General features: G+C 36.0%; 1 protein-coding gene across 2 annotated transcripts; it reads right to left on the minus strand.

Annotated features, from left to right (window-relative positions):
• Nucleotides 1-1,292: 1,292 nt before the first annotated feature.
• LOC132166056 (histone deacetylase 14, chloroplastic) lies at nt 1,293-19,114 on the minus strand. 2 transcript variants are annotated; one of them, XM_059576807.1, is made up of 9 exons: nt 19,013-19,114; nt 16,035-16,288; nt 13,285-13,359; nt 8,979-9,080; nt 6,665-6,736; nt 5,291-5,347; nt 4,756-5,007; nt 2,891-3,072; nt 1,293-1,730 (listed from the first exon to the last, which is right to left on the minus strand). In XM_059576807.1, exons 1-9 carry the CDS (start codon nt 19,050-19,052, stop codon nt 1,430-1,432), a joined length of 1,335 nt encoding a protein of 444 aa, XP_059432790.1. In that variant the 5' UTR covers nt 19,053-19,114; the 3' UTR covers nt 1,293-1,429. The 2 variants fall into 2 exon arrangements, with proteins under 2 accessions (XP_059432790.1, XP_059432791.1); XM_059576808.1 differs by lacking the exon at nt 5,291-5,347.
• Nucleotides 19,115-21,805: the final 2,691 nt, after the last annotated feature.

The following is a 21,805-nucleotide window of genomic DNA, read 5'->3' on the forward strand; positions in this document are numbered from 1 at the left end:
TCTGTCTTTTCTATCAGATCTTATAGCAACATGTTGCTCATTAATAGGACACTACAAATTTATTTTGCATAAAAGACAAAAGTTCATATCATGATGTCTCATGATAATTGAAGAATTTAGTATCATTTTTTCTATTGTTAAAAGTAATTATTCGAATTTGTTCAAATAATTACTTTTAACAATGTGATTTGGCCTTCAATAGTGAAACTGTTTCGAGATTTATGCTTTGCCATTTATCATTGACAGTTACTATTAGGCATGGGAACAAATTCGACCTTCTGCCCCGACCCACTTCCGACTCGAGCAGCTCGGATTCCAACAAAGAGGCGGCCGTGGGAGGACGCAAAAATTTCTGCTTTCCGACCCAACCTGACTTTGAGATATGTATAAATTTATCGCTAACTCTTTAGAAGAAACCCTACGCCCTTTTGTGAATTTGAGATCTCCCTTCGTTCATCTCCATCCTCCAACTCCAAGCCTGAAAAACCCTAGATGTAGTATTCTAGAAGCTTCTCCTTTCATCCCCTCTGCAGCGGTGTCGCTGCCATTCACCCTTCCTCTTTGTGACTGTAATCATCTCTCAATCTCTGTAATCTATTCTCATTTCTTTGGACTCCAGTTTTTTAAAGTTTGATGTTTGAAGACGAAGACAACCTTCCATCTTCTGCCCACTTCCACCAACGACTTGGCGGAGGCGGAAAATTGCGGAATTGACCTTTGGCAGAAGAATGTCGGAGGCCATTCCAACATTTCCACTGAAGATCGAGGGGGAGGCAGAAAACCCATTTCCGCCTCCGTCTCTTCCACTACCCAACCCTAGTTTCTACATCATTTTTGTTCCATTTTGAGCTGAAGTGGATTTCAAGATCAAGTTCTATATTTTGAAAGTAGATAGGATAGAACATGACCAACTATTAATAGCTTTTCTATTACTCAATTGTTGAAAAATATAAAACTAGATCTTCATTTCTCATTTTAGAGAGAAAAAAACAACCACGATTATAAATAATTTGAATAAACTGTATGTATACTAACAAAACTTGGTTAAAAAAGAACTAGTTTTTATTTTAAGATTGATTCAAAACTACACTGAAACAGTTACAGGGTTAACTAGACACCCTCTAATTAGCTAGAGAGGCCACTATTCTTCTGGTTACAAACATCTTAAATGTAGCAAATTGGATTGAAAGGATAACTTTTTTCTCTTTTTAATATTTGTGTGAAAAATCATTTTATCATTACCAGGAGTCGAAGGAGTGCCAAGGCCAAATGGACCCATTAAAAACTCCAGAAGACCAGCAACATATATATATATTTATTATTTCGCTTTTCAAAACATGCTATATGAGTATAATTAACTTTCAAATGTACATGGAAGTAGGTGAATGAGTTAAAACTTAAGCATACATATGATACAGGTTTAGACATCTTACAGGGAATGTATGTGTTTCACCCTCTGAATCGCTTGCTTAACCTTGGTCGATGGTTCTTCGTACAAAATGGCAGGGTTGTCGAAGTCAGACGCCAAGCTCCGTTCCCCAAGGAAAGCACGGAATGAATCTGCCACCGAGTATGAAAGAGACTCGAGGTTGTAACCTCCTTCCAAGAAAAACACACAACGACCCCCGCACAGATCTTTGGCAAGTTGTTTAATGTTGGAAGCAAGCATGTAGTATGTTCCTGTTGTGAACTGCAGACTGGCTAGTGGATCCAATACATGACCATCATACCTAACAAATTCAGTTGCAAGTGTTTTAGTTACCAATAACGGTTTAGACACAAAAAGATGGAGGCACGTTACTCTCTTCTTTTTACGTAGCCTACCACACATCTTATTATATAGGGTTGGAGAAATATTACAATAACCAAAATACTCCCAAACCCTAATAACTCGTCTAACAGCAAGATATACAAGTGGATCAGTGACTGGATTGGCAATAATAAATTATTATAAAATAATATATACTGATTGAAATCCTGTGATAATACTTCTTAATTTGATTAGTTGAAATTCAAAATTCAAGACAGGTGATAGCAAACTCAAAAGATGAAATTCAAAATCTAGAGTGTTTATCCATGTCCAAGTCCTCCCTTCACCCAAAAAAGTGATAGCAAACTCAAAAGATAAGTAGAGAAAAGAAGAGAAAAAGAATATATTTGAAAACTAAGCTATTTAGGCTTTGTAAAATCACTTTCCAGTAATTTCATTATTACTTATTATTTCTTTTTATGTAAGACAACTAACTGTTAGATGTTCTATTCATAATTAGAATGGGTATGCATGTTAATGTGTTTTGGAGAGTTTTTTTTTTTTTTTTTTTTTTTTTTTTAGTTTGAAAAAGTGTTATGATGTAACATAAATATGAAACTGTTTTAAAGTGTTTTCTGGTAGGGTCCACATGTGAGAAAATGTTTTCTATAGAGTACACTTGCATTTTGAGAAGCCCAAACAGATATAAAGCCTTACTTTTTTTAAAAAAAAAAAATAATAATAATAAATAAAATAAAAAAATAAAAAATTACAAGAAATAAAAAGGTAAATCTGGGTGGCTGCGCGGTCACCATTCCACTAATCTTTTTTTTTTTTTTTTTTTTTTAAATAATCAGAGCACATGTTTTGTCACAATATTCATACAACAAAACACAAACAAACATGGCCAATACTATTGATACTACTTTATGTCATGGTTAGTAGTCTTAATTATTTCATCTATACATTATTTCACCAAATCACTTGAAATGAAGACGATCTATATAGTTTAATAGGGAATACAACATTATTTCCCAAAGACAGTTAAAAATAAATTACATTGCGAAGTTGGTTAAGTCTTTGAGCATACATTGTTTTCATGGGAAGCATGCATTACTTTTATGGAAATGGAATACTCACCCAGCAGAGACAAGAATTATATCTGGCTTAAACCTCTGAGCACAAGGTGCAATCACTTCATCAAACACAGTTGCCATGGCAATATCACCTGAGCCTCCAGGTAGAGGAAGATTAAGTGTTGTTCCTTCACCATCTCCATGACCTACCTCATCAAATTTACCAGTACCAGGATAGCTTCCATCCTGTATCAAACAAGACTAGAACAGAATTAGAGTGGTTATGAGAAATGAACTTCTAAGATGTCATCCAATCAATGAGAATAATAATACTGAATAACTGAAAATAGAATGTCTATTGCACATCCTTATTACAATATCTGGATTCTATAATAGAACAGCATAACACAATAAAGTTAGGTTGAATTCAACATCATCTTGCCTCCACTAGGTAAAAATATTTAGAAGACAAACTATAAACGCCGGCATGTTCCTTTTCACTATAGCTCAAAACAGAAATTATTCCTGAATTCCACATTCTCATACATATATACATACACAATGATACATAATAATCCAGAATCTTATCTGTAGATAAAAACATACGTGCAACTATGTGTGTGGGTGCTCGCACAAATAAAGGGATTGTTACCCAGGCCCTACATAATTAGGGTATAACAATCTAGGAAAAGCTCTAGTCATATCTGTGCTATCACTCCAAAAGGACAACTCAATTTGGAGTTTTCCTAAAATCACTTATAAAACCTAATTTCACTTGGTCAATAAACAATGTAAGATTTAGCACACATTAGTGTCTTTATAAACTACCCACTCTATGTAGGCTATTAATCTTCTCCCCCTTAAGCCCTTGATGTCCTCGTCAGGGTCAAATCATGTAGTGCTCTAATACCATGGTGTTCCTATGTGGCTCTTATAGCATTTGTAACAACCTAGAGATAGCGCTAGCTACATTTGTGCTATTACCCTAAAAGACTACTCAATTTGAAAATTTCCTAAAATCATTTATAAAGCTCAATTTCATCTAGTAAGTAAGTAATATGGGACTTAACATCCATGGAAGTATTTATAACCCATCCACTTATTGTGAGCTACTCATCTTCTCAATATGAAACTGAGATGTTACATGAGGTCTTGGGAGAAGTCACTTGGATTCAATCATATCCTTCAACATTGAATAGAATAAAAAAATCATATCCTTCAGCATTTGTTTTGCATAAAGTAGCCACTATCATGACTCAAGCCGATGTATTTTCACTTGATTGCTTGAGATTTTACCATTGCACCAAAGTATTGGACAATGGCTACTTATACACATGTACATATGTTCATATATATATGCATCTGGATGTGTGTGCGTATACATATATCTATATATGTATGCATTCCCACTTTCAGTCATATCTAAGAGTCTTTAGACACTGCAACATATGAAATTTTATAATTAATGAGACAAATTGATGCAGGGAATGTGTAGAAAAAACAAAATTTAGTAACAGATAAAATAAACAATCTTGAATCCGTTGTTTACCCAGAAATACTGGGAAAAAAAAAAAAACTACTTCTTTAAACCTGTTGATTCACTCAGAAAACCAGAAATAAAGGCATCAACAGTTAGTTGATTCAAAAGAATACTCAAAAGTTGGAAGAACAAGAGAAATCTCTTACTAAAAGTTTTATTCTTCAAGACACAATGACTAAATTACTAGGAAATCCCCAATCCTATTCCAAAGATAAGGACTCCTAATCCTTAATGGGCAAGAATTCCTAATTATTCAAATAAAAATTCATAATCCTAAATAAGATAGGCATCACAGATTAAGACACTAAAAAATTAAGCAGCGTAAGAAGTTTGTCATTAAATTCCAGGGCAAAACATATTTTAATGGTCTGGGCCAAATTATTTCTTACTTGGTGAGTTGAAAGGAAAAATATATCTGGATCATTGTAAAAGGCGTCATTTGTTCCATTCCCATGGTGAACATCAAAATCAATGATAAACACACGCTTTAGCCCATGTACACGTTGTGCATAACGAGCTGCAACGGCCACATTTCCAAAAACACAAAACCCCATAGGCCCCTTTGGAATGGCATGATGTCCTGGAGGTCTTATCAAAGCAAAGCCGATAGGTGGATCCTGGCAGTTCTCTGATGCTGAAACCTGAAATATGGTGTAAACAATTTTGGATGATAGCTACTGCAAACAAGAACTACAGTGTCTTAAAGTCTAGAACTTAAAACTAGAAGCTACTTTCAGAGTCAATAAAACTTCGGTGCAAATACGAACATTTGGCGGCCTCAACATTCAGAAATCAACCAACCCTCCCCCACACCCCCAATTAAATTCAAGAAAAAAAAGGAATGAAATTGTTTCTGCACTTCACGTAAAATATAACATATAAGAATTATAATCAAGAGACTGACGTGCCAGGTCGAGACATCACCACTGAATCAACTAAGGCAATTCCTGCTCCAGCTGCAACTAGTGACTCATGAAAAGTCTGCATCAATAACTCCTTGATAAGAAAGAGTTGAATGGAAACATACTACTAGCAAATTGAAGCATCAAGATCCAACTCGAACATACACTACATAGTTAGACAAAAATCACTTCAAATCATAGATATCTCAAATTTAAAATTCATTGAAAGAAGTAAAAGGAGAGCCAAGTCTCATATTTACATTCAAAACAGTAGAAATCCTGTTTTTACCTGTCAGGTATTCGGCCAATACATACATGGCTCAAGAAGTTGTAGAACTCGTTGAAAAGACGTTCTCAATTAGAATGCAGGTATCTACAAAATGTTTTGTGGGTCATATATGAACCACATTATCACAAATACTCCAGGCTTCATAAACAATGCGCCTTTCTTTTTTTTATCCGAGTAAGTTATCCACGGGGGTATACTGAACTTTCCGCATGATGATTTACAAAAACAAAAAACAAAAAAAAAAATTTCTCAAGCCCATCAAAAATAAATAAATGTATTCCAAAGCCCACAACTTCAATAGAACCATCTCTCTCTCTCTCTGTCTCTCTCTACACCATATCAGGAGAGCATAAGTTGGAACCAGTTGAAAAATAACGATTAGGATAGAATTTCCATCAAACTGATTTAAAGGACCAAAATTTCGGTTCTTCAAAAGTTGGGATTGCTAGAGCATACGGCTATAAGACAATTGTAAGTTACTGTTTCCATAAAAAATTAGGAATTTTTACTTGGCATATGAATTTTGGTTGTAAAACCAAATAGCATCACAGTTTTATCTGAATTTCCTTTTATTTTCTTTACAAAATTCTTTCTTTTCTTCCATTGTCCAATGTAAACATGATATCTTCTATTCAACATTTTCAGTTTTCCATGGCTTGATCGTAAAATTCAACCACTGAACCTTTTTTGCAGTTCAATGAGATTCAACAAGATTACTGAAAAAGAAACAAAAAAGTACATGAAGTTCATCAAATTCAATATTTCCTCTTTGAGGTCGGTCCACTATATTTTTAACTGCAGATGGATTTTCTAGTTGAGCTTTTCTGGATTAAGGGAAAAACACCATTTTACATTTAAAACAAAAAAATGACCAATAATCTCCATAATCATAAGATAGCTTCAGGTCAATTGTAATTAAAAGTTACCAAATTCTTAACCGTGTCCCATTGCTCAGGTAACTATCAATTACTGAAATTGTAGCATCTACAATTAGAAGTCCAGTAAAACATCTAGAAGATGGGGGACTTACTGTATCTAGAACAGCATGTCAGTAAATATCAACAAGCTCAAGAAAGAAAGAAGAAACATCTAAGGCATTTCACTCACAGTGGCAGTAGCATATGTTGGTCCAGAGCCATCAATGAATAAAATGCCTTGTTGTGAAGCCTGATCCATAGCCTATAAACATAAACCACGAAAAGAACTTAAGAGGCTAAGTACTTGAGATATAAAATATTACAAAGATACGGGTGAAGCAATGAAGCACAGGCTTTGTGAAAGTTAAAAATATGAAACCTTTTTTTTTTTTAATAGTAATTTCATATCATTAATAAAGCCCTCTAATTTCAGAGACATATTTTCAAACTTAAAATACCTACTACCCTTACCAGACACACCACAATTCAACATCAAAGGAAAATAATCTGATAAGATTCTAGGGAGTCTCCTTTGAGAGACATCTAGAAATTGTTCATTCCATTCTGAAGATAGAAGAAGCCTACCAAATCTAAACCATGACTGAAAGTCACGATAATTAGACCACGTAAAATTTCCACCTACATAGCTGGTGCTTGTCTAGAATCGCCTGATTTTTCACATGGATAACAGACATTAAAACCACCCCCAATACACCATGATAACTCCTACCAACTCATAGGGCCAACCAACTCATTCCATAGAAAGTTTTTGTCAACATCATCATTTGGACCATATACCCCCGCAAAGCGCCCATTCAAAATTATCAATAACACTTTTAAAAGAACACGCTACTGAAAAATTCATCAAAATCCTCAATCTTCTGCACCGCCCACCTAACCCACATTAGCAAAATCCATCCCGATGCCCACCCCGCTTGACCCTCCAGTACACATGTTGACAACCTCATAAACTACAAACCACCTCGCTAGAAATAAACTCCATTTGTGTCTCTTGTAAACAAACGATATATGCCTTCCAATCTCTAAGAAGACCTCTAACCCTCAACCTTTCATCCCTCCCACATTCCATGATACAATCTTAGGTTTCATAAGGAACAATTAGAACCCCTCCCCTTTCCTTTCCCTCTATTAGAATGACCTCCCTTTATGTCATATTTTCTCAACAAACCAATCTCTTTAGTTCACGGCTGCCTCTGTTTTAGCTTCAAATGTAAATATGGCACACTAGCCAAACCGTTTTGATGTCGATTTGCTTCGATCGCAAAAAACAGAGCCAACATTCGATCCTCAAAACCCTCACACAACAGCCCAACTACATGACAAAAAAAATTCACCATCTCAACCACCCAATCAGAGCAAGTGTATAGACGAAATGGCTCACTTCCCTAAGCCTCCTCACCAGGATAAGTCACCATTGTCAAAACATTAGATTCCTCAACCCTCACACAATTATGAGAAGATCCTCATTTCAATGATTTATCAATGCAAGATATCAGAAATAATTGCTATTTTATATCTTTCAACCATAGTTTTTTACGATCCCATCATCTCTAGTTCTATTTTTACTAAACTTGCATTGCATATAGTATCATACTTGACCTAAAACATTAGATTCTTTGGTGGACCTACATTGTAACCTCCATTTTAGGATTTACTCTCAATCTAGACACATGTTAGTGGATTCACTCTCGATCTAGTCTCATGAATTAACACTATATGAACTTATCAATTAACACATGATTCACAATTAACATACATCAGGGAACCTTCTTTTGGATCAATCTAGTAAGCTCATTTTTTATCAAATGAAAACACAAATCGTAAGACAAATTCTCCCTAGGCTCTCATCTGATCATAAGTGGTACGCTATGCTATAGACCTATCAATAAAAGATAAAACTTTAATTCTAATCCTTGATGTAAACCTATTGGGATTTGAAATGCTTGTGATTCTTTCACCGTCAACTTGAAACAACCCTCCTCCAATCTCTGGACTTAATGCTAATATCAGAGAGTTCTTGCTTGCAAAGCTGGTTATGAAAAAATAACTTTAAATGTATGCTTCACTTCAACGATATGTCATCACTCTGCTTAAATCAGATGAAGAATATGCATCTAGTAAGTACATATCATCCACATAGTAACCAAGTTAATAAATATAGATCATGCTAATAGTGCACTATAACTTAAAGGACAAAATGAATGTCTTAAAATGTATCAGTGCAAAACTTAAAAGAATATTAACAAATTCCAAACACATAAGAATAAGAATATTTAGGATACAATATTCTCATGGAACAAATATTGATACAAGTAAAAAGAACATTAGAAGCTACATAGAGAAAAACAACAAAGAACAAATGGCACAAGCAACATGCTTTCTTTGCTTCCCTCAAATAAAATTCAGCCACATTTTTTTACACTTATTTTAATCTGCAACAAGGACCAGAAGAAGGAAAACCAAATAATTAATTTTGAGGCTACCTTCTCAAGGCCTGATATGTAGGCTCTAGCATGAACACTTGCAATGTCATCCACTGAAGCAGGCTTCAAATTTTGGAGTTCAATGATCTTTGAGCCACGAAACTGAGTTATACAAGAAAGTACGATTAAGCAAATAGGAACAAAGAAATTATCTTATCAAGAAGATCTATTTGAGGGCCAATTGAATCAGGAAAGCGTGAAAAGACTTTAGCAATAAATATGAGAGGAAAGAAAAATAAAATAATAAATAAATAAATAAAAACAAAGGTTCTTATGAGAATCAAATAAATAGTATGATGGCAAGTGGCAGTTGTGATGGTGAAATGGGGAGTTAAAAAGTACAACCAAAAAGACATGATAGAGGGAGTCAATGCACACAATACTTTATTAGAGACAGTTCAGTTCTTTCTACATCAGAACCTGTATACTTTTAAGAAGTCCCAACACAATACTTGTAACTCATTATTTTTAAACTCTACATGTGAAGTTGTAATTTTACAAATATTGCTTATACGAAAAATTAAAATAAATAAATAAATAATATCTTCAATAAGAATGGATACTGTGTTCAATTAGAAAAATTTAGCTATTTCTCCATATTTAACTTCAGTCAAGGACAGGCAAGTGAGTCTTTCAACATTTACCCTGTAGAGTTATAGAGAAGATGAAAAAACAAACAGACCACATAGAAAAACTACAACCAGAAAGAATACAATGACCCTTTGAAGTTACTGATACTCCAAATCAAGTTGAAGCATAGACATTGCACTCCAATTGCTTCCTAATTTACTAAAATAAGCTAATACTTCTCCTGATAAAAAGGACGGAGAGCTAATCGGTTGATCTCACAAAAAGCATATAAGTTTATCCACTCTTCATGTTCTTGACAAATTAGCAATTCACCTTGCATGAACTAATAGCAGCCTTGTCAAGATTGATCCGTGATCATAGAGTTAGAATTCCAATCTTTATTGCGAAATGCTCATCATTAGGTCTTAGAAATTAGCCTTATTCGGTGATCAAAACTTGAGTTGTAAAACTTTTCAACACCTAAGTGTTTGGGTGGAGAATGTTAGCCTTTTTAGTTGAAATTGTAAATTAAACCGTCACTTGGACTGTCACCTAGACATCCTGGTGTGAATCATTAATAAAGATTTCAAAGAAACAAGCCGAGAGCACCATCACTTGGTTTGTACTAACACTCTAAGTTGTCACAGAAGTTGGCGATGAAACCCTAGTGACAGTGCTGACGCATTTCAACCCGTCTTGACTCCGTGAAAAGATCTGCAGTAAAAATGCTTCCGTTTACACATTTCATGAAGCATTTCTCCCATTCTATAAATACAATAGGATGCCCATTTGTAGGTGGGAAGCCAAGACTAAGCTTTAACCTTAAAACCTCTTGAAAGGATTCCTTATTTCATCATTGTGAGCAAGAGTGCATTTGTTGAGAGCCATTGTAGCTTTCCCACTCTTGGAGTTTTTGTTGTTTAAACCACACATCACCATATAAACCTTCAACCGCTTGAAGTCTACTAGAGGGTCAGTAAGTAGTTCATATATAGAAGATTAACCCGTGAGGAGCTAGAGCCTGTCGGGGAGATAGGGAGACAAGCGACGAGTTTGTCAACATGCGGATTGTCATTGTAATTTACAAGGGTTGTAAGTTTTACTATGCATGTACATTGAATTTCTAGAGTGATTGATCTCTTGGGTTTGGCTATTCCAGAATGGTTTTACCTTTGAATTGCTCAAAGGGTTTCCACTTTGTAACCAAAGTCTTTGTTTTGATTAATGGTTGATTATTACTTATGGTTTGTTTATGTTTTGTAAATCCAGTAATTAAATTTATAAACTCATTTTATTATGCTTGTGTTTAATGTGGGGTTGAATTCTAATCCCATTAATTGGTATCAGAATGGGATTCCAACCCTTCAATTGTCATGGCACAAGCTCCATCTTTATTTGTTCCTCCCTATTTTTATGGGAATAATTACGTGTATTGGAAAGTTTGCATATGAGCTTTCCTTAAGTCTTTGGATGAGAATGTTTGGGACATTCTCGAGATGGGATGGAAAGGTCCCAAAAAGACCTTGGTCGAATGGTCCAAAGGTTAGACCACTGCTTGTAAATGGAACAACAAAGGTCTCAATGCCATCTGTATGGTTGTCTTCCCTGGAGAATTCCAACACATCTATAATTGTGAGATTGTGAAGGATGCATAGGATATCCTTGCGGTTACCCATGAAGGAAATAAGGGGATTCGGACCTCCAAACTTCAGATGTTAATTATTTTACTCAGTTTCCTTAGTAAGCAGAGAGGGCTAACAATGACCTACTTGCGTTCCCTGGACACGGAGACTAAAATGAAAGAAGACAAAACGTTATATGAGTTTTACACTCAATTAAACAATATTGTCAACTTGAGTTTTAATCTTGGTGAGAAGATTGCTAACAACACGATTGTTAGAAAAATCTTGATGTCTCTACTTAAGAGGTTTAGACTCAAAGTCACCACAATAGAGGAAAGCAAGGATGTGGATGTGATGAAGGTTGAAGAGCTTGTTGGTTTTCTTCAAACCTATGACCATAAGATATCCTTGCCTTTGCCAAAAAAAGAAGAACTTGGCTTTGAGGTCCTCTCAGCAAGAAAAAGTTGTTACTGAGTCATCTGATGAGTCGTCCTCAGATTCTGTGGCTGTTACCACAGTGGCACAAAAATTTCACAAATTCCTTAGGTTTAACAAAGGGACTAGCAAGACCCCTTTTGTGGATCTTTCAAAGGATGATTCCCAAGGAGCCACACAAGGAAAGAAAGTGAGGCCCAAGAAAGACAAGAACACTCGGGGCATTCACTGCTTTGAATGCTCGGGCTATGAAGATAGAGTGTACCAACTTTAAGTACTCAAAGGGCCAAGCCATGAATGCCACCTTGAGTGATGAGTCTAAGTCTGAAGCCTCCAAGGAGAAGAATGTAAGTTACATGGCTTTTATTGTCTCTTTGAAGAGTGCCGGTGATACCACAGATTGTGACCATTCCATGCTTGTTGAGACGTGTGATGAGGAATCACATGACAACTCTGATGAAGGTCTCAATCTCTAAGGAGCCTATGATCAACCTTTTAAGGAGTATTAAACTGAAAAAATTGAACAAAAGAGTCCATAGAAAATTGAATGGGCCATAGGTTGAGAAAGAATCCTTGTGGGCTCAATTTCTTGATATTAATGATGTTACGGATTCCTTGAAAAATGCGATCTCCTTGCTTGTTGGAAGAGTAGAAGACCTAGAAGATAAACTTGTTGCATCCAAGTATGATATAACTAATTCTTCTAGTGCTAAACTTGATCATATTTTAAGTTCTCAAAAACCCTATGGTTACAAGTATGGACTTGGTTCTGACCAAAACACTTCCACTTCAAAAACTACACCTATCAACAAGAGAAAATAAACTTTGTTCCCCCCACTTGTGTTGACGATATTACTTCTAGAGTAGTTGATAAGAGGAAGGGAGTTTTTGTTGGCAATAGGTCTAAGATTGAGAGTATGAACCCTCCCAAGAGACGATCTTCTTCAGGGGTTGTCTTACTTGCCACCTCAGTGGTAAAGTGGGTTACACTCAACTCTATTGCCGATTGCTTAAATTGAAGGTACCTAAGAAAAAGACCAGCCCACCTATGGAGAATCTTGACTCCATAATGAGAAATGTAGTCCTTAGGTTAGACAACTTAAAGAGTGGTAGGACTATTCCTAAGAGAAGAAGGAATAGGTTCAAGAAAGTTGAGGTCACTGACCCAAAGAGTGATGAGAGGCCTATCTAGGATAGGTAGTTGGTAGCATGCCTAGGATTGAAGTTCGTGCACTTTTCACGCATATTAGAACATGCATTTTTCTTTTATGTTGCATGCATTTTCTTTTATGTCTTGTTTGTTTATACTTTTTTAGTTATGCATTGCATGGTTTTGTTTCTTCTATTTTGCATTGCATTTTGTTTTTAAAAATAGAAAAAGTTTACAAAAACAAAAAATAAGTGAGAGAAAACCTTGTCTCTTATGAACTTGTACAGTATCTCAATTTCCACATGCCATTCATTGATTTGTTTGCTCATCTTGTCATGTTACCGCTTATGGCTTTTTGTAATACCATTGGTCAAACTAGTTGAAAATAAGAATAGTGAAGGAAAAAAAATTAAAAACTGAAGAAAAATTCAGGTATGAAACTCAAATATAACTAGGAAATTATCAAAATCCGCACAGATTAAGAGTCTCAACAATGAAGATCAATAATTTTGTATATTGCATTTAATACCTTTGGAGTCAGCTCCATCTTTTCAAGAGCATTAACAATTGCAGGAACTCTAAAATTAGATTCTGGATGTGACTCCTGTTAGAAGTGATAAATCCAGAGTACAATTAGAGGTATATGCACAACTTCAAACACATAAGTAACACTGTCACTGAGAGAATAATAGGGAATAGCCTCAGTATGCTTAAAAAATTAAATATAAAATCAAATCAAATCTGTAACTTCTGATTCTAATTAGTAATTGAAGTGATTGAGCTTGAGAGCCAATTGAATCAAAAGATCTCCTTTCTTTGTTCTTTGAATGTCCAAAAAAAATTACAAATAAAAAAAAAAAATTGGAATTTATTACTAATTAAAGAGGCTGCGTGTGGAAGCCAAATGAATAAAATGTGTGTTTCCTCCTCTTTTTTTCTTCATTCCATCCATTGCCCATTGAAATAAGTACAAATAAGAAGATAACATAATATTAGTAATTGAATACTTGAAATGTTCATGCTTTTTGAAAAAGCTTTCAACAAGGAGTGGAAACTCCATATTCTACAGAGAGTAATCTACTAATATAGTCCTAATTCAGGTCCTGTTCCAGACTTAAATTGATAACTCGAACACATAATGTGACCAGGTTGGAGCAGAAAGCCTCAATGACTTAATCATTTGTAGTCATTCATTGGATGTAGAATCCTATGTATAGTGTTCCAACCGTCCAGATGTAGCAGGAAAAGGTGTATATGAAACAGTGCTTAGAGAAGAACCTGTTTTCCAAGTCTGCTAAGACTGTGGAAGTTTGCTAAGATTTTGTTATTGTAGAGAGTGCAGTTCATAGATTCAATATGGCAGAGGATATCACCAAGCTTTGGGAGAATTTTAATCTTACGGAAGAGGAGAGCACGACTGGTTCAGTGCGGGAGGAAAATCTTGAAGATTTTGCTAAGAAAGGGCAGGATTGCCTGGTGGGCAAACTGATTTGTTTTAGGGTTGTTGGGAAGGAAGCTGTTTGTTCAACAATTATCCGGTGGTGGAAATCAACGGGGTCTTTGTCATTCAAAATTCTCGGAGAGAATTATTTCTTATTGAGTTTGAGCACTTTTGGGACAAGTCCAGAGTTATGGAGGGGCGTCCATGGGTTTTCGAGGGGAACCTTTTTTCGGTGGCTGAGTTGGATGGTCTAATACCCCCAACCCAAATGAATTTCGATACGGTGGGTTTTTGGGTTCGTATGTACAATCTTCCTTTGGCGTGCATGGGGAGGGAAATGGGTCATTCTTTGGGGGCAACTGTAGGGCATGTAGAGGAAGTTGATACCGATGATGACGGTTTCGGGTGGGGTGAATTTTTGGGGGTGAAGATTCATCTTAATCTGTTGAAGCCTTTGGCACGAGGGAGAATGCTCAAGTTGAAAGATCTTACAATTTGGATTACCTTCCAATATGAGCGGATTCCCCAATTCTGCTTTAGGTGTAGAGTGATCCGTCATGGAGCCACAGGGTGCACTAGAGGTGAGATCTGATGAACACTGGGGGTTGAGATGAAGCATGAGTATGGGCCATAGCTGTGGGTTTCCACTATAAGAAGGTGGCCGGACCGAAATAAAGAAGGGTGGGGTGGTGATGGCCAGGACAAGGGTGAGCAGGAGACCGGTGGTGCTAAGTCTTCGACATGGTGGAGTCCAGGTTACAAGGGCAAAACCACGGGGGAATCGCCTCAGAGTGCTTCTCATGTGAATCCTGAGTTTTGTGGAGAACAGTTATGTGAGCATGGTGGGCACGTCTCTGAGGGAGGGTAGTTACGTGAGCATGGTGGACACTTCTCAGAGGTGCGTAGTGGGTTAGTGGCAGTTCCTGTGCAGCAATAGGTCTCAGAATTTCTTGGAGTGAGTCTCGGCATTTCTGGCTGCCTTGATGTGGTGGGACACATGCATGCTACTCACAGACTCCATGCAATACAGACACACGTGGAACCGGTTTATGAAGGCTTTCTGGCAGAACCGGCTAAGGAGGGAAGTTTCGCCACGTCAATGTCTATGGAAGAAGGGATGGCAGTGAGGCCTACGCAACATGATGCTGAGTTCCAAGAACCTTCGAAGAACAATGGGTCAAATTCTAAGAGTAAAGCCCCAGCTACAGGTAACCATCGAACCTGGAAGAAGTGTGATCAGCAGAAGGGTGATGAGGTGGAGGCTGGCTTAGCCAGTCCACTTGGAAAAAGATCAATTGCAGGCCTTGGAGTTTTGGAGCAATTTGGAAGTAGGAGGAAAAGAGGGAAGAATGTTGTTTCTGTAGCTACATTGGATGGTGCGGGATTGGCGGAGGCTGGGTCACAGCCCTGCCAACAGCAATGAGTATTTTAAGTTGGAATTGCCGAGGGCTTGGAAACCTTCGGATAGTTCGGGATCTTCGCCGGATGGTGAAGAATAAGAAGCCCTTCATGGTTTTCTTGATGGAAACCAAACTTCAAGCTGTAAAGATGGAGATTTTAAAGAAATAATAAGGTCAACTTTATTCTTCAACTATTATTCAGCATATAATGGTGTGATACAAAATTGAAGTCATTTTACATTACCAAAAATGATTGTGCTACAAAGTTGGGAACCAGGATTTTGCATATGCTATTTATTGAAAATATACAATCAGTAGGTCCCTTGTTTGGAAATTAAGACAAGGACAATCAGGCCTAGAAATCCATATCTTAAAGGATGTCTTGCACAGCTAGTGATATTAAGAGAGCATGAAAGTGAAGTACTCAACCAAATATACCTGGTTATGACCCATGGCAGGAGCTACAGCATAAATCAGCTTTGCATTAGTGACATTTTCATTTGAAGGAATAAATGGATCCTTTCCTATACTATTTGAGCACGAAATGGAAGCGCCAGTCCTTCTTGAGAAACATCTCTTTCCTCTTGTCAAATTCTTCAGGAAAAATTGATCTCCAAAAAATTTTCCATCCATGTCAATTCTATCATGAGTCTTCCACTTGTGTAGACGACGCCACACCAAAAACATGTTCCCTAACACAAGCACATTTTTGTGATCTTGAATACAACAAAGGCTAGACAATATATCTATGATATTAGTAAATTACAATATATTTATCCAGACAGTAACCATAAGGATAAGCCATATCCACATTAAAGTATAGAGTAATGACTTCTGAAATCTGAATATCTGAAAATCTCTTCCCTAGTGCAGGTACTCAACAAGCAAGCATTAACAGATCAAATAAATTTGTGTCACTGCCTGGTAGCTAGAGCAGAACAGGAGAAAAAAGTAGTAGAGTAGCACAGAACTAGTAAAATGTGGTGCATTTGGAATGAGCAAAAATAGCAGTGTTTGAGTGTGGAGCTCCAATTGCATACAGATAGGGTGGTATTCTTGTGACCATAAAGTTCTTGATCAGTGGTTCCATGAGCCTTGACTCTTCCTTTTGTTCTCTAGAAGTCACAAACACATTAAATGTAGGCGTTGAATAATTTTTATGTGTAGGAGATCCTCATATGCCTCCTTTTTGATTGGCGGTGTTCCCAATAACAATAAAAATATTATAAAAAAATAAAAATAAAAATAAAAAAATAAACAAGAAGACAGCCCAAGCTTTGCTGTCTTCTTGAGCCCATTCACCTGCTAACTAAGCTAGGCTCAAGGTTAAATTATCATGCAAACTGCTTCGCAAGCCAACCTTCAGCATTGGTTTGATTGGACTAGTTGCAGTGAAGGTAGGAATCATGAAAACATGGAACCATATCTTTGAAGAATTTTCAAAACAAACCAATACAAAAATGTCAGTCATGGAACAGAGAATACTGGTGATTTAAATTTCGTAAATAGCTTGGACTTCAAAATGTAACTTTGCATTCAACTTAACACTATTTCAGTTCACAATTACATCTAAAACAAAAGGCGTGAACTGAAATTGAAGTGCTAGCCAAATAACTTTGTTTTTATACATCCAACGAGTGAGGATTACACACATTCCTTAACTATTCTTAGGTCAAAATGGAAGTGTTCAGAATAGTAATTAGCCATTGGCATCCTACAAAAGTTAATATTATGTCTAGGAAAATGGCAATTTATCAATATTTTCCGCAGAGGCTGCTCTTCCAACTTTTGTATAGAAACGTAAGCAAAAGAAAAAAGGAAAAGAAAGAAAATCCAAACAACCTCAAAACTATAATATTTTAACTCACTTCTACTATTTGAAATTAAGTTAAGATAAAGGGTGTTGAAATTTGGATTAAGAATATGGGTCCAATATACAAATTTTAATTGCATTGTAAAATCCTCCCTGATCTAATTGTTAGGTTCGTAGTTGTGTTGGCAAATTCCGTATACAAAAACACATGTTAAGTCATGTCTAAATCTATGCCATATAAGCCATATCTCTCGATCATTGAAGATACTGCATGCAGTAATGAAGACATTGACCATCATGAAATAGTATTTTAAGACAAGGGAAGTGATTTAGATGTCTAAGAACTGAACTGTAGAAGGTTAGACTAAACCACCCTTAAGTTTTGGAATCAGTTAGTGTATTTCTGTGATCTATTATATATCTCATTGAACGACAAAATCGACTAGCTAATTTTTGTTATATTTGACATATCACTTTTCTTTTATAAGTTATATTTGACATATCTCTTTTAATGAAAAAGTCAACTTGTTGACTTCCCTTTTTTAATATCTATTTTAATGACCACAATCAACTAATTGACTTTTGATTGAACTGTTCAAGCTTTCGAATTAAATGTTTTATTTTTTCTAAAACTTTTATCTGACATTAGAACTATACTAGTCTGTTTAAACAATGCATTTGAGATGCGTTCGAAATGCAAGAGAATTCAAACTCTAGATCTAAAACTCCGTTCTTACAACTAAGGGCATTTGAAGATGCCTTTTCTTGTTCAAACACGCACACAGATTTCAGAAACTTTTACCAATTAAGCTTAGGGTTTTGTGTGCCTATAAAAATGTTATATTCTCACAACTATGAGAGACGACTTGAAAGGCCAGATGGAAAAAAAGAAAGCTTTTGAGAGAGCAACAGAACTTTTTTCTATGAGAAATTTTGTCTAGCCACCATCATCATGAAATTGTAGAGAAATTCTTATTGATGGTGATAAAAACCACACAACTTTTAGTAAGATATTTCATTTAAAGAATTTTAATTTCGACGTTCTGTTTTGTATAATGTTCTATAATTATTTCTTGTAACATTACTCCATTAGTCCAATTTTATGCCCCCAATAGAAAAATCCTGGCTCCACTCCTATTGCGTTCTTTTATACTTCCATTGACAGTTTTAACACCAACCACTCATCAAAGTCCTTCACGGTTCAATCTGTTTATAACTAAGCCATCCATAAATTACTGAAACATCAACCCCATCCCTAATGTAGTGCTCAATTTCTAAAGGTCCTCCTAAAACATTATCTGACCAAAATGAACTGGAACTACATTTCCGTCGAAGTTGAAGATAAAACGAAACTACTCAATCAAAAACAGTAAATTTACGAAACCACCCAATCAAGAACAGTAAATTTAAAATTGAAAACAAAGCTGGAACACTAAATTATTGACACCCCAATAAAAAATTATCATCAATCTAACACCCATATAAAATATTACTTCAACCCAGATAAATAAATAACCCATAAATTCAAGGAAACAGGATTCACTGGTTTACAACTGCGTGTGTCTGGGTGTGTGTGTGAGAGAGAGAGAGAGACTGAAAGTACCTTCAGAAGGCGGACAACGAGGGAATGTTTGTAGCTGCATAGTGAATGACGACTGGGTGAGTGAATGCTGTCCTTTTTAAAAAATAAAAAATAAAAAATGAATGATCAGAATTTATTATGTTAGTTGCATGTTATTTTACTTGTTTTCAGACACGAATATTACATTTCGTTTTTTATATATTTATCACAAAGCACTGGATTTCTATCCTCACAAACATATATAAAAGGGTATGTAAGGGATAAGTTGGACCGTCTCAAAAAGTGTAAGATATTAGTCTCCCTTCTGCTACGCGGACATGTGAAAAACAAAAAACACGCATAAAGGAAGGAATGGCCTGCAAACAATACATATTTATTTGAGGGTAAAAGGACCGTTTGGCCATTTTTTGAAAGTGAAGAGTTTAAAATTTATATAGGCATTTTTGTCTCTTATGTATATTAATTATTGTTTTGCCATTTCTAAATTGTAAAAGAGTAGAAGATTCTAAGACATTTTAGTATATATATATATATTCGAATGGAATTGACCAAAACTATTATTAGAAACAACAACTTAAGTATAATACTGATGAAATTTACGTTTTTGCAATGTTGCTTAGAGCATCTCCAACAACTTAGTTAAAAAAGAGATATTAATTACATTTAGCTATTTTTGCTTCTTTTTTTTAGCTTCAGCAAAATAGCTCACAGTAGCTATTCTACCTTAAGTGTTATAGTGAGATATTCACTATAGTACACTATAATGAGTCACTAGATGAATAAAATATTATTTTTAACTATTGCTTTTTATTTGTTTATTGTTTTTTCTCTCTCCCTCTCCCCCGTCCGCACAACAATGGCGTCGCTGTCCTCGCTCTGCCTCCTTGACACCTTTATAATCATTAGCAAAAAAAATGCTGAACAAAGCATCACCAATTTGGTCCATCCAAAATCGAAAGCCAAACCACAAAGAAAATGATCCTCAATGAGTCCCTTCACCTCATAAATCCAAAAACCCATCAACCCAGCAAAACTACATAGCCACACGGCCATGGCAGAAAGAAATCCGTACAAAATCACAATCCAAGCATCAAATTCAACCGAAAAGAGTGTGGTGATGCACCCCAACCTATGTGATCTCTGCAAAGGCAACCCATATGAACACAACAATGCCAATCAACCCCAATATTGCATTATATCTCCAACCCATCATGCCAAACACCAACAAAACCCCAAAGCTTGAAAATTTAACCCGAAATATGAATTGGGTAAAGCTCACGTTTTGCTTGTCTTTGTTGATGAAAGAACATGAGAGACAATTAAGGTGGTAAATCTGTTGATGGTATTGTAGTTTGCTGGGTTGAGGATGGGTTTGAAGATGGTAAATCTATTGGTTTTGTTGAGGAGAGGGATAGAGAGAGAGGGGAAGAAAAGGTGTGGCTAAAAATAGAGAATTGAATAGATAGTCTTATTGAAAAACTAGTAGTTAAAATACAAAAAAGTGAATTTTAAGTAGCTCAAATACCTATCGTTGCTGGAGATGCTCTTACTCCAACCGATACAACAGTGTTGTATATAAATAATCAATTGAGATTCAAAACAATTCTAACTTAAACTCTATAACAGTAATACACGTTAAACTCAAGATGAAAACTAGAGTCTTATTGTGAGTATTCTACTTGATGTTTATCTTCCTTGTTTTTATCTTTAACTATATCTTCCTTGTATTTATCTTCAGCTATATCTTTCTTGTCTTTATCTTCAACTATATCTCTAGTTTGAATTGGTCTAACGTTGAGATTGGACTTGAATAGTGTAAACTTCTTGGAGACTAGAGGCTTAGTGAGAATGTGAGCCACTTGATCCTTACCAGATATGAACTGGACATCTAGAATCTTGTCATCCACTTTATTACGTGCAAAGTGGTAGTCAATGGCAATATGCTTTGTTCGTGCATGAAACATAGGATTGGAGGTAAGGTATGTTGTACCAATATTGTCACAATGTAGAATTCGAACACTAGATAGAGGAACCCCAAGTTCACCCAGGAGAGATTAAATCCAAGTTAGTTCGACAGAGGCATTTGCTAGAGCTTTGTATTTGGATTTAGTACTGGATCTTGAGACAATAGGTTGCTTTTCGGAGCTCCATGAGAGTAGATTGCTGCCAAGGAAGGTGCAATAACCAAACGTAAAGCGGCGGTCATTGGGGCATCCAGCCCAATTTGAATCAGAGAATGCAACTAGTTGACGTGATGATGACTTAGAGATGAAGAAAGTATGATCACTTGAGAACTTTAGATAATGCAGAATGTGTTTGACATCAACCCAATGTGGTTCTCGAGGATCTTCCATAAATTGGGAACTTTGTTAACTGAAAAGAAGAGATTTGGTCGTGTGATTGAGAGATATTGTAGAGATCCTACTGTGCTGTGGTAAAGTGTTGGATAAGTGATTGTATTGCCTTCATACTTGCTCAATATGGAAGATGAGGACATAGGAGAGGATATTGGCTTTGGTAGCATCATATTGGTCTTGGACACTAGGTCATGCATGTACCATTGTTGTGAGAGATGAAGACCATCAACTGTCCATGTGGCAACAACTCCTAAGAAGAAGTGTAGTTCTCCTAGGTCCTTGATTGCAAAGGAATTTTGGAGATGGCATCTTCATCAGAGCTGGTTTTGATTTTGTCATCAACATATATTAGGACATAAATAATCACTCCATTTTTCCTGTAAAGAAACAAAGAGGAGTCAAATTTTGATGCTGTAAAATTAAGATCCAATAGCCGATTGCTGAGACGAGAGAACTA

The sequence above is a fragment of the Corylus avellana genome, chromosome ca11, assembly GCF_901000735.1.
Source record: "Corylus avellana chromosome ca11, CavTom2PMs-1.0".
Lineage (NCBI taxonomy): Eukaryota > Viridiplantae > Streptophyta > Magnoliopsida > Fagales > Betulaceae > Corylus > Corylus avellana.

Excerpts from the sequence above, each read along its gene's own strand:
- LOC132166056 (XM_059576807.1), bottom strand. The coding sequence starts at position 19,052 with ATGCAGCTACAAACATTCCCTCGTTGTCCGCCTTCTGAAG. Across the intron at positions 5,008-5,290 it reads TTGCCTTAGTTGATTCAGTG|GTTTCAGCATCAGAGAACTG; the intron begins GTGATGTCTCGA and ends ACCATATTTCAG. Across the intron at positions 1,731-2,890 it reads ATAATTCTTGTCTCTGCTGG|GTATGATGGTCATGTATTGG; the intron begins GTGAGTATTCCA and ends TGAATTTGTTAG.